The 13,142-nt window shown below is 47.1% G+C and overlaps 1 protein-coding gene across 2 annotated transcripts in view; it reads right to left on the bottom strand.

The window, feature by feature from the left end:
• Positions 1-13,142, bottom strand: part of CD82 (CD82 molecule) — a 59,441-nt gene that overhangs the window by 19,376 nt on the left and 26,923 nt on the right. For both annotated transcript variants that reach the window (XM_014602428.3, XM_059722771.1), the window contains exons 3-4: positions 4,097-4,169; positions 609-733 (exon numbers count right to left, since the gene is read on the bottom strand). In XM_014602428.3, coding sequence (XP_014457914.1) covers positions 609-733; positions 4,097-4,169 — 198 coding nt within the window. The remainder of the gene's footprint in view (positions 1-608; positions 734-4,096; positions 4,170-13,142) is intronic.

The following is a 13,142-nucleotide window of genomic DNA, read 5'->3' as shown; positions in this document are numbered from 1 at the left end:
ACAAATGCTGATGCAGGACCATCGTATCCTCATCCCAGTCCTGTCCCACTTCCCCCCACCCCCACCCAAACACCTTTATTGTTCCAGCTCCAGGACTTCCAGGAAGACACTGTTCCGGGTACCAGACTGAGGTATGTTGTATGGTCTTGGCTGACGTCCAGGAGCACTCAGAATGAATGTTAGCACTGGGGTTTTCAGTCACTTTCAATTTTAAGTCTTGTGCATTCCTTATGACAGCCAAGCCTGGCACTGCAGTAGAAGCAGGTCTCCTCGCTCCCTACCTTTTACTTATTCGTCCTGCAAAGAGCTAGGGGGAAAAACACTTAGGGCATTTCCCTCTAGCTGATTATAACTGCTGGATGCCTGAAGAGGGAATAATTTTACCACAGGGATTACAGGAGGTTGTAGAGATGACAGCCCAGCTAAAGCCCTAAACATGAGGGCAATGCCTCACTAAGGGTTGCAAATACCAAACTCCTGCCTGTTCAAAGAAAGAAGCTTGCTAACCAGGTCCAGGGCTACAACTCAAGCAGAAGGGAAAGGCATACTGGGAGAAAGTCATATAAGAAGCCACAAGCATGCATAAACAATAGCAGTAATTCACTTACCACACCCAAAAGACATCTGATCTCATTGACAGCTCCAATACAGCCCAGAAAGCCCATCAGTATGGTAACAGCCCCAACTGCAATGAGGATGTATGCCCCAATCTTAAACGAGTCTGATGAAGTCTCTGGGGGGGGGGGGGAGAGGAGAGGAGAGGAGAGAGTCAGGGAAGAAAAGAAAGTCAGCTATCACAAGTATTTTCAGTCAGCACTTTTCACAGTGCTAATACATCTAATACTAAAGAGAAATTCAGAGGGAGAGAGTGGCCAAGAGACACTAGATAAAAAGCTTCTCTTCTGCCTCCCCAACCAACACCACCTCCTAACCATTGCAGAACCCATTTCAGAGCCTCCATTCAAGCCTGAGGTAACTAGAACTCAGATACAGAAGTAGTTCAGATAGAGGGGAAAAGGCGAGCCAGCAACGGGGAGCGGGGAGGGTGGAAGTCGGAAGACACCGATACCCCTGGCTATGACTTACAGGAGAAATCTTCCTGCCCATCATTCCTGGTCCATTACCAGAGTTCTCAGTAGCTGAAAAATCTTTTAGAGCAGGGGAGAGTTATGCTATTGCTTAAGATGCTCTTTCATCTTTTTCCCCTACCTACCCACCCCTTAAAAACCTTCTTCACTTACTTTGTTTACTCCTATCAAGTTGCAGACAGGAGCAGCACACCATAAAACACCCTCAACTAAATGTACCCCTCTACTGAAAGAGTTGGAAGTTTGATGTTAACCAGTTAGTGCTGGAGGAGCTACAGCAAGAGATATTCAAATTACCTGACATGTCTAGTTTGAACACAGCATGCTGATGAGCCTGCACTCATTATGGGGAAACTGCCAGGACCATGCTGTGCAGTGCAGAAAAAGTTTAGTCCATGTTAAAACAAAAAAGTCACACTTAGTTATAGCTATTCTTGCCAGGATTGTCAGAGGAATATATACCTGACTGGAATAGAGGTAGCCCTGACAATTATACTCAAATCAAAGAGAAGAGGAGATTAAGGAAGTGCTCAGGTATCATTTCAGTTAACACCCTTCCCTACTTTCCCAATTATTAGAGAGTGGAAATCACAGAAGTGAAATCACAGAAGAAAAATATGAATTTACATTTCCACCTAGGAGAAATTTTATAAATTTTTTAATTCTCCTATGCCTGAAGAAGGGGGAGCATGCCTGAAAGCTTGCAAATAAAAGATTTGTTTTGCAAATATCTAGTTGTTGTAATAAGAGAGATCAGCTCCACCCAGAGTTCTGACTCCAGAACAGAAACTTGCATTTAGCTCATCCCTGGCAGACTGTCCACCCAGTCATCGGGAGATAAAGTGAGACAGGCAGGCACTAGGACAAGCATACCACCATGAGCACTCCTACCTGAAAGTAAGAGCTGGTTTCACCAGCCAGCCCTTCAGAAATCCCCCAGTGCCATAGAACAATAACTTTCACAAATGCTGGAATTTCCCTGTATTCTGAAACTCCTGGTATGACTTCACCAGGATGACACACTTAGTATGGTAGTCAGTTTCCCCAAGCTGACTTGTTTCCCCTCCTCAGCCTCCCTACCACGCAACAGCCACGTTGGGATGCTCAGGAGGGGGGAAAAAAAAAAATGGCTAATGATCAGGGCTCCTTCTGCCTTGCTTGTTTAGAGAGACTGGGATACCTTACCACACCATTGTTTTGACAAACACTGGTGATGCTGGACAGGATGACACTGAGCTTCCCCGGCCTGCCCTTCCTTGCCAGCCAAAACCCACACAGCTTTAAGACATTCACTATGGGAGAAAAGCACTTTAAGGGAAGCAACTCATATTCAAAGCCTTTTATATGATTCCCTGTAGTCAGGCAGACAATGGTTGGGACTTCCAAATGCTTGTAGTTTCCTTCCCCACACTGCTAAAAGGCATTTTCTTAATTCCACATGATTAAAAAAAAAACAAAACAAAACACAACAAAAAAAACCCCATCAGTAAATTTCCAATCCCAAAGCCAAAGGTTAAAAAAAAAAAAAAAAAATCATTGGGAAAAGCGGTGTTCAGGCTCCTCGTCTGCAGCACATCTTGACTCTGCAAAGGGCTGTGCTGGCAGGAGACTCCCGTTTTCTGTTCTCCTGCTCCGTGTATTCCCCAGTTCTGGGCAGGCGGCCAAACAAGTACAGAGAGACACAGGCCCCTTTGGCAGTACGCTGGAATGCCTGATTGTGCAGAGCTCCCTCCCAGACTATGAGAGTTACTAAAGCAAAGGGGAGGAGGAGAGAAGCAAAAGAGAAAGGAGGGGAAAAAGAGGGGGGAGGGCACAGGGAAAGGCAGCAAATAGGCTTAGTCTGGAAACCCCAAGGAAGGAAGCCAAAAGCCCCATATGCATAGTCAGCAGAGAGATTATGGGTAAAACGGGGAAAAAAACAAAAACAAAACAAAACCAAAAAAGCCACACACACACACACACACACACACACACACACTCTTCCCCCTCACCCCCTTGCTGAGACACCAATTCCTTAGTGAAGCAAAGGACAGCAAAACCCTACAGCCTGCAATATCCAGCTGATGTATCAACAGTGGTCCTAGAATCCCCTATTGCAGGGGCAGGCAATTATTTCAGGTGGACAGCCACTTACTGAGTTTTGGCAAGCTATCGAGGGCCACATGACAGGCAGCCAAGGGCAGATAACTCTTAATTTTCTAAATTTTTTAGGGGCCCCACGGGCCGGATAGAATGGTTTGGTGGGCCGCATCCGGCCTGCGGGCTGCATTTTGCCCACCTCTGCCCTACTGTATCACAGCTTACTGCCAGGGCTCTTATGTATCCCCTTGTCTATGCAGCCAAGGGGTTTCTTCACACCCTCATTGTGTTAACCTTGTGGTGCTGCTTCTTATAAACCCTAGGTTTAAAAAAAAAAAAAAGTGTAAGCATTGTCATTTTGGGGTTATTCTATTGCAGGTTCCTCCTCCACATTAAATCGAGATAATCACCACAAGGCAGGCAAAGCCACCTGCAAGGAAGGTGCGAGGGAAGCAGTGGGACAGCTACCAGTCTTCACTCAGAGGAACACAGGGTAGCAACCACTTGCTATCCATCTAAGATGCACATTCACTGCTGATTCAGTTCAGACAAACTGTCTCTTTGGATGTATGCAGGTTTAAGTACTTTCAGTGTCCTTACAGCTGCAAACTAGGGACTTGGCAGGTAAGAGTGTTTGTATGCAACTGCTTAGTTGGATGAAGGAGAGAGATTTGGACTCTTAAAAGTAGTTCCTATTTATAGGAGGACTTTTAAGAGCATTTGGCTGGAACTGATCATTAACCAGATTAGAGAAAAATCTATTCACTACTGTAGTTCTACCAGCCCAACCAGAAACTAGTCTCTACATAGAACAACACTCTTTGGCTTTGCTGCTACATCATCTCTCCCCACCATGCTTTTGTATTTGAAGGAGCTAATCAGAGGATCAGGTCTCTCACACAGCACAGGAGGGAGGAAAATGGCCTTACTCAAAGCTGATATGAAAGTGAGTTTGTCAAACAAGATCCATATTCCAAAGCCCAGAATCACAGCGCCCAGGATCTGAAAGATCAAAAAGAAAAAAGTTACTAGCCCAAGGATAACACCATTATCCCACGGTTCCTACACTTCCTTCCTGGGAAGAGATATAGAAAGTATCCACCAGCTGTACAGGAGTTGGAGCACCTGCTGTTTGGAATTTCTTCATAGTGCTTTAGTTGTACATGCAGCTGTGTGAAGGGGATGATTATGACATCCAGACAAGTTTCCCTTTTATGAAAAGTCTTGCATCTTGGGCTTCTGGACTGCTGCAGTCCAAAACACTGCACATAAACTGAACAAAGAGGATGTGCATCATACAGGCAGCACAATGGCAAAAGCAGTGGCAGCCATACACTGGGCATGCAAAAACAAATGGATGGCAGCAGGATCCCATGCAGGGGGCAGATGGGAAGGCCGGTGCTGCCACTTAGAGTGGCCAGCACGCACAAAACCAAGCTCTCCTTCTCCCCATCCTATGCCCCAACTTGCTCTGCTTTAAAGTCTCAGCTAGGCATGGGACCCACAGGCTACTTCCTATATGGCAGGATGCACTGCTCCAACAGCTGCCTTAATGCCACTGCCCAGCCTGCCTTGCTGCTGTGACTCCCATCAGGATGAACTGAGTGCCTGTTTTCAGCTAGGTAGCTGGAGCTGATTTTTGTCAGTCAGTGTCCCTAAGGATTAGTTCCTTCACGTTATGACAAAAACCCAGGAGGGGTACAAATGCGGGTGGCAGAAGGGTGGGTGGGAGGGGCAGGGAAAAAGAGGCCTGTTACTAGTTTGAGGTGGTTTTAGCTGTACTGTTTTCAGTGGTCTTTCTGGTTTATTTTGGAGGCCTCTTGTGTGCTCTATGAACTTCCTCCTCCATTAGGCAACAGCTTGGAAGTAGATGTTCTGGCAGTGCATGTTATGAGACCTCATGGCAGCCTGGGCCTTCTGGCATTTGATATATTCTGTTTACAGGACAGACTAATAAACATGATCATCATGTTATCCTTGACCTAACTGCTGTTCCCCTGGAGGATACCCATTGCAAGATACCAGAACACTGTAGCTATGTTTTCATTCCTGTGGCTCTAAGCCTGGCACTGAATTAAGTATTTAAACTCTCTCTCGCATACCTGTATGCAGAACCATAGCCAGACATTTCAGTGCCTAGTGCAGCTCACATGTAGAGTGTCACTACATAAAAGTTATTATGCATTACATTTTTTTTTTAAAGAAAAAGTAAAACAAAAAAGGCACTTATGACATAATATGGTAAAACCTTAAGAAAGTATAAATGTGTGTAGCAAAAAACACAAGCAAAATATGCCCACGTGGTTGCAGTAGCTTCCTAACGTCCACTACCAAACATCAGGATGGGTGAGAACTTTTGTTGGAAAAAAACCCACAATAAGTTTCCTCCCTCCTGCCCACCCCTTGTCCTGAGGACATGCTGGGAGCAGAGTCTAGAAGTGATCGCAGTGGCAACGGCAGTAAAAAGGTTGGCGTGAATAGTCCTGGAGCCCATGAGAGCCAGCGTGACTGCATCTTGCAACTTGAGTGCCCTTGCAGTGTCCTGGTTGATCCTACCCTAAACCTAGCTTTGGCTCTGGAAGCAGTAAGACAGGATCAAGATCAGTGCTAGATAGGAAACAGAAAGTTCAGAGGATTGAGAACAGGGCTAGGGGCAGATATGGTGGTCCGCTCCCCCATTACACACATTTTGAAACTTTCAAACCTTCTCAGGTCTGCAAACCACATAGCACCTCTGCTCATACCAGGTGTTCTTTGAGCAAGGATGCAGTAGTAACTTACAACTGTGAAATCTATTCTTCTGTTTGTATCCTTTTCTTGCCCATCCCACAGCACATGGTTCTGTGCTGGAGACAAGTCTCTGGGGGAAGAAGGTGGACTGTTCAGAAATTCACTGTCAAAGTTCATGTCCCTCGCTCACCCTTGTGCCTCCTTCCTAATAGCAGTGGGAAGCTAACAACAGCTTCTCACCCTAAGGAGCATCAGCTCCCACCCAGATCTGACAAGACTGGGCTGAACCTGTCCCAGGCTAAAGATGCCCTGGTAAAGTCCTCCTTCCAAGCGATTCCAGCCTGCGGCACTATCCCACAGCAGGGCTGGAAGAACAGAGCAAGCCCAAAAGTCTGCTAGGACATGCAACAGCTGGGGTTTCCTAAAGCTGCTCCAACTATATTCCCAGGAACCGCTGAATCTACAGTTTGAGAGACTGCCTCATGCTTAACCCATGGGTTTATAAAAATGTTTGTCTTGAACAAAAGTGATCCTAGTTGCATGTGACATCTCTTTGAAGCACTGACCCCCAAGGTGTCACTCAAGTTCTGCTGTTGCTAACAAAAGGCTGAGCTCGCGCGGAGTCAAGTTCCTGGGAAGCTATCTGGTACAAGACACCAGGGCTCTCCAAAGGCCTCTGGTCACTTTGCCCTTTTCTCTCATCTGCAGCTCATGTTTGCCAGGATCTGCTAGAAAGCACTGAGGAGGGGGGGAGACAACACAGGCAGATGTTCTGTGGTGATGGCAGTAGTGACGCCCTTTGTGGAAGAGGCCACTGGGTCAAACTCACTTGTGCCCCCAGGTCAGATCCTGTGGTGGAATGAGGGTCAGTGCAAGGGTGAAACAGACATCACTTGTCCTCCACTCCCTACCCCTGCCATGTGAATAGCTAGGAATCCGGTGGTAGGCCCTGCCCCTGGCCCTCTAGGAGCCCTGTAGGCCAGGTGAAATGGCTGAGTGACTAGATACAACTGCCAGGGCTGCATGTTTGAAACCCCTGTTTTAGACTAACTGGACCAGTATAGCTTAGCAGTTCTCAATCTTTTTTGGATTGAGGCACTCCTAGAGAGACTCGAGGTGCCCCTCAGATAGTTCCAGCTCTAGTTTTCACTTTTTTTTTTTTTATTATAGAAAAATAAAGCTGGTTTTCTTTTGCAAAGATCTCAGAAAGACCACAACTATGGATTTCTATGTGAAATCTCTGTGTTTACCTTGTGAATCATGTTTGCCCCAGAATGTTAGCACTGCTAGGTTTGCATCTCATGGCATGCTTGAAAGGATCTCAGGACACCCCAGGGTGCTGTGGCACTCTGATGGGAAAATCACTGGTATAGCTAATGGAGCAAGCCCTTCTAGGCTGCCTTGGGTTCAGATCGGCATCTTTCGAGTTGGGAGAAGAGGGGGGCAGGAAGATTCCAGTTCCCGCAACAGGAACTGGAGTTAGACAAATAAGAAAAGCAAACACTAAGCTTCCCATTTCTTCCATTGCCTCCCTTCCCTGCGCTCTCCCCTCCTCCCCACACTTCCAACATATAGCGGACAGGATTCCAGCATGGTCAGACTGGGCCTTGTTTTGGCCCAGGAGACTTTAAGTCAGCAGAACACATCTCAACAGATTAGCAGACCAGAGGCATTGGGCTAGGGAAGGGACCAGCAGCAGCTTTCACAACAGAGTCCCTTATGCTGCAATGACTTTTGGCCTGTCCTTCCCAACCACAGCAACAGAGCTAATGCCCTGCTCATCACCCAGCACCAAAAAGAAGCTTAGTTAAGTAACAGAGCCAAACCCAATGGAAGATAGCAGTGTCAGGCCTCAACCTCTACTTCCTTCCTCAAGTGTGATAATTACAGAGCCCAGCTCAATGCTATCCAGGAACAGCCATGTTTTGTAACCAGGTTATTTAGGCTCAAAATTCTGCCTAATAGGGAAAGAGTATGAGGGTGGGTTTTATCCTGGGTAATTTTCTGCATCACTTATACAAACACTAGAGGAAAGTACAGCAGGAAGCTGTCTAGTGCTGTGGAAACATTTTCCTTCATCCCCCAACATAGTTCCAGTTGCATCAGACATGCTCTTCCAATAAAAAACAGATGGGCTAGTCCCTCATTAATCATCATAGGATCTCAACCTTATAGGCCTCCTCATAGCAGAGGCTTCTAATAAAGGTTGAAGTTCTGGGCCTGCAATGTGGCTAGTCCACCCATTTGAACTGGGCTGCAGGTCCTCATCCTAAAATAATAATTCAAGCACATTGGAAAAAGCAATTTAACCCTGGACCCTAAAGAGAAGCAGCAGCTGCCTGCTCCAAAGGGTTTAGTTTAGAGATTAGGATTGCTGCCATAGGTGGTTTTTCTTTAAAAGGAGAGGCACATATTCAGCAACTACTATATAAACAAGCCATGCACAGTCCTAGATAGCACATACCATGGACCTAGTTAGTTCTCTCCTCTCACCACACCATCCCCTCTCTTCCACCTTGGCTTCAGAAACATCTCAAGATTTGTCTCCTTGAAGTGGATGGATGGGTGGATATATAAGCAAATTTTTTTTCTATTCAAATAAACCTTTCCCTAGAACTAGACACATTGCTGGTCTCTCCAAAACTATTTTCCATGGCTCAAGTTTCAATCCCTCCCTCTAACCTAGTTAGGGGCTTCAGTGACCAAGCAGTATCCAAAAATAGTAGTAGGTGGCCCCTAACGTTTAATCCAGGGGTGTTCAACCTGCACACATGGCACTTAAGCCCAGGAGGATGCAGGGCTTAATTTGTGGCGTGCTTGCCAAAATGTTTGGTCCTCACTGGTTTAATCCATCAGCTCTTAATGGACTCAAGAACCCATTTTAGCCATTGCAGGGACACCAGCAGTTAGAAGTTTTGGTTCTGGGAGCAGAGAAGTAGGGTTTGGACAAATTAATATTATACTTTGACTTCATCTCTCATACTTATAAGACTATGCAAGCCTTCAAAATGGGATAACTTCATCCAATGTGGCAGAAGCTTACCCCCAGTAGAATAACTAGTAGAATTCCACCTGCTTAAATTACACGAGTTAAAAATTTTATAAACTTAAAATGGGTGGCATTTATTTACATCCACCCCAGGTAACCACTTGTTAACAGGCTACTTAGGTGGCCAGGCAGTCGCAAGAGTTTGTGTGTAGCTAAACCCAAGATAGCTGCTCATTTAACTGGATAGCTGCCCAATCCAAAGCTTCAGGCAATTTTTACCAGCATGCAAAACAGACCAGCACTGATGGAAAACTCCCATACCTACTAATGGTAATTTGCATGTGGGCAAGACATCTCGTGACTCCATGTAAACATCTTGTCCTACCAGTCTGGATTTAAAGGAACAAGTGTTATGACCACGTCAGTTTAAAAGTCCATGCTCACACACTGCTCAAGTTTTTGCTGTTCAGTGAACATTGCCAACTGCCCTGTGTCCCCATCCACACCCTCCCCAGCCCCATCCTAGACCTTTGCTACCCAGTTTAAACTTAACGTTGATTCAAATCAGACCATTTTTTAGTTACCCAATACAGGGATCTCAAGAATAGGGAGTCCCACTCTGCCAACTGGAGAGTGTGCAGACGGTACACAAAAGCAAGCTGGTAATGCCCAGGACTTGACAAGAAAAAATTTCAGGATGGAGCAGGCCAAGAACATGCAGACTAAAATCAGTAACACTGGTTCCTTCTAATCCAGACCTGCAAGACGAAATGTTATCACAGGGCCACGAGATGTCCTACCCACATAAACGTTAGGCTTCTTTGTTGATATGATAGTTTGCCATCAGTGCTAGTATATGGAAAGAACAGCCCAAAACACCCATCTCGGATGGAACAAATCTAGACAAGCACTTACCTATCTCACCCTGGGCTAAGGGCAGGCACCAGTCACTCACGTACTCAAGTTTGAGAGAAAAATCTTTTTTGGGCTGCATACTAACACCAGTTCCCCAGCAGCAGCAGCGCAATGCAAGCCTCTGGACGGGGCAGCTATGTGTCGTCCCCTTTCCCCTGCATTCCCCCCACCAACCAATATGGAAATCTATAGAGTGCTTCTGTATCACTGGGGTATGCACTTCATTCAAAATATCTTTATACAACCCCTCAGTTACTCTAAGGGAAAGCCCCCAGATCCTGAGCATTTCCTCAGTGGCATGGTAAGCACTAATGGAACTGCTCTCCTCTCAGCACTGCAAGCATAGTCAGCAATGCCAGCAACTTTGACAGAAGTCAGCGCAAATATTTGGAGCAAAGCAGAAGATTGAATGCTTCTACCCCAATGGGGACTAATTCCCAAGTGGCATAGCAGCTTTGGATTCAGTTTTTGCATCCTCCTCACTACAACATAATAGGAAGATTAGGTGATAGTATCTCACATCATAAATGACTGAATCAATGATTAATTAGGGGCTGCACTTCAAGAGATAGGTTAACCTCTTTTGTGGGACTCCAAATTCAAACCTGTTTACCATAGGAAAGACCGTTTCAAAGTTTCTCCCCTAGTTTGGTCAGCACAAGATGTCCTCTTCCACCATCACAAACATTATTCCCATGAGCCAATGCAGCACTTCAGCCTAGCTGTCTGCCGCAGAGGGGCCAAGCAACTACAGATACAAATCTTGTTCCAAGCAAATATTATCTGAGACAGAATGTCCACAGCTGCCCAAAGAACAGCTGTCTTCCATCACCTGTAGCCAAGCCAGAAGCCTGTAGCTCCAGTGAGCCTCACTGAAGAGTTCCAACATAAGCCTCTCCTCCCAGTGGATTCTTCCAGGCTCTTTCCATATAAAAACGTGGGAAACTTTTTAGCTCAGATTTGCATCAGTCTGATGGAGCTGCTCAACTCTGCCTCCTAACAGCTCAGAGAGTTTTCCCTCTGGGACACCTCAAAAACAAGCCTGGCTTCTTGACTAAGAAAAAAAGGGAAGCAATGATGTACAGAATAAGAAATCCTCCACTTAAAGCTGCTGTAGAAAGGTGGATGAGTGAGGTTATTACACAGGCAAGACTATTACAAGATGCTGTAGTATAAATTCTTCTCTTTCCCTGTTGGATTAGTTTTCCTGATGTGAACACTCATCACAGCAATTGTATGCAGAGCTCCTGGAGTTCAAGCTATTCAGCAACAAGACAACTCCTCTCAATCACCCCAGTCTTCCTACTCCTTAGTTCTTTGTGTTCCAAAAGGAGAGAAACAATGGAAACCAAGACATGAAAGTAGGGTGAGAGAACAACTGCCGATTTCCCTCCACTAAGGGGAGATGGAGTTTGTATATGGAGCATGCAAAAATCTTTCAGTTTCTAGAGGTGGTGACCACCTTGCCACTATAAAAATATGGTGCCTCTCACCACTTCATCCTATGATTTGTGGGCTGTTCCCTCCCTCACTTAACTGGCTTAATGGAGACGGACTAGAAATTGCAGGTTACAAAGCCTGATCCTCTTACTTTAGGGTCTCTCCCCATTCCCTCAGGCCTCTCAGCTCCCCTAGATGTTAAGGCAATGGTCAACAACCCCCAGCCCATGTGCCAAAGCATGGTATGTGAGGCCATTTTACTTGGCACGTCATAGCCAGCCAGGGCTCTGGGCAGCTGCCACTGGCCACAGAGCCCAAGCTACTTGCAACAGGCAGCCAGGGAGGCTTCAAGCCCTGCTACAAGCAGCTCAAGTGTTGCGGGGAGCAGCAGGTGCCCACAGCCCAGGCCAGCTGCAGTTGGGAGACTGCAAACAGCTGCACTGGGTTCCCCCGGCTTGGCTCCGTGGCCATGGCAGCAGCTGCATGTCCATCCCCAGGCAGATGGTGGGGGAGAGGTCCGAACGCAGGGGAGGGGCAGCACAATGCCGGCCTCTCCCCTCTTTTCCGCAAAGAGACATGCACGCAGCTGCCACAGAACTAGTGACGGTGCTCCAAAGCCTGGTGCAGCTGTTTGTAGCCTGCCCAGAGCCTGGCCTGGCTGTAGCAGGCACCTGGGAGGGTACACACAGCTGCATGGTGCTCTGGAGTCCAAGTTTCATGGCTGCAAGCAAGTCTCCAGGTGGATGGTGGGCCAGGGTTGTGCTACCCCAGGTCCCTCCCTGTTGTCTGCCTGGGGTGCACATGCAGCTGCCACAGCCACAGAGCCCAGCCAAGGCTCCAGAGCCCAGTGCAGCTGTTTGCCATCTCCCAGCTGCCTGTCACAGCCAACCTGAGCTCTGGGCAGCTGTAGCAGGCAGGCTGCAAACAGCTGCACTGGGCTCCAGCGTCCCAGCACTGGCTTTGTGCCAGCAATGAGTGCATGCACTTCTTGGGACACAGGGTGGGGAAGGGGCCAAGGCAACATAACTCTGGCCCCTCCCCTGCCATCTGCCCAGATGTGCGTGTTCAACCACCACCACCACCAATGAGGATTGGGGCCCCACGTGGCTCCCCCACAGTCCTGCCCCTGGCATGCCAAGTTGAGCCATGGGTCAGGGCTGCAGTGTTTTCGTCACTCTGGTCAAAAATGTTGCCAACCCCAGGGTTACAGTGTACAAAATATTACTCAAAGGGATGTATCACCTTGTCCCTTTCTGGGAAAGTATAGGTGTAATAAAATCCTGAGGTCCCCGAGAACCAATAGGTTGTTATAAATGATCCTGTGTTGACAGGAAAATGTTCCAGGCAGGCCATAAAAGGACTTTTCTAAGCCAGGCTTAAACAATCAGCTCCCTCCACAGCCTTTGCAGCCCTTTAAGGATCTCTCCCATCATGCTTTTAACATTAGTGACCTCTGGTCCTTAGCAACATTTAGCTGGAATTCTGGTTTGAGATGGAAGCAGGGAGAAAAGAGCCAGCACAGCAAACCAAGGGAAACCAAATCCAGATGTGGCTCTGTTGCAACATCTGGGCCAGTTCTCCAGCGTGCTGCATCAGATCGCTGCCTCACTCCTTGTACTGTGGTGTCTGAAGTACAGCTGCTCCAGGGCTGAGCTTGGAAAGCAGAGCCCAGCAGGCTTCTTTCACTTCTACATATTGTATGAAATTTAGCAAAAGGATCTATTTGACTAACTCAGGAGAAGTGGGAAAAGGAAGGAAATATCAGGTTCCAGCTTTCGAGGCACAAGCCCATTGAGGAGAGGAGGGCGAATCTCAGGGAAAGTCCCCCTCATTAGATCAGTCTGTGGAGAACTAGAACAGGTAGGCACAGCCCAGCCACTAACCTACATGTCGGTGGGGGC

Source organism: Alligator mississippiensis, chromosome 2 (assembly GCF_030867095.1).
Source record: "Alligator mississippiensis isolate rAllMis1 chromosome 2, rAllMis1, whole genome shotgun sequence".
Taxonomy (NCBI): domain Eukaryota; kingdom Metazoa; phylum Chordata; order Crocodylia; family Alligatoridae; genus Alligator; species Alligator mississippiensis.
This window is presented reverse-complemented; position numbering and strand designations above follow the sequence as displayed.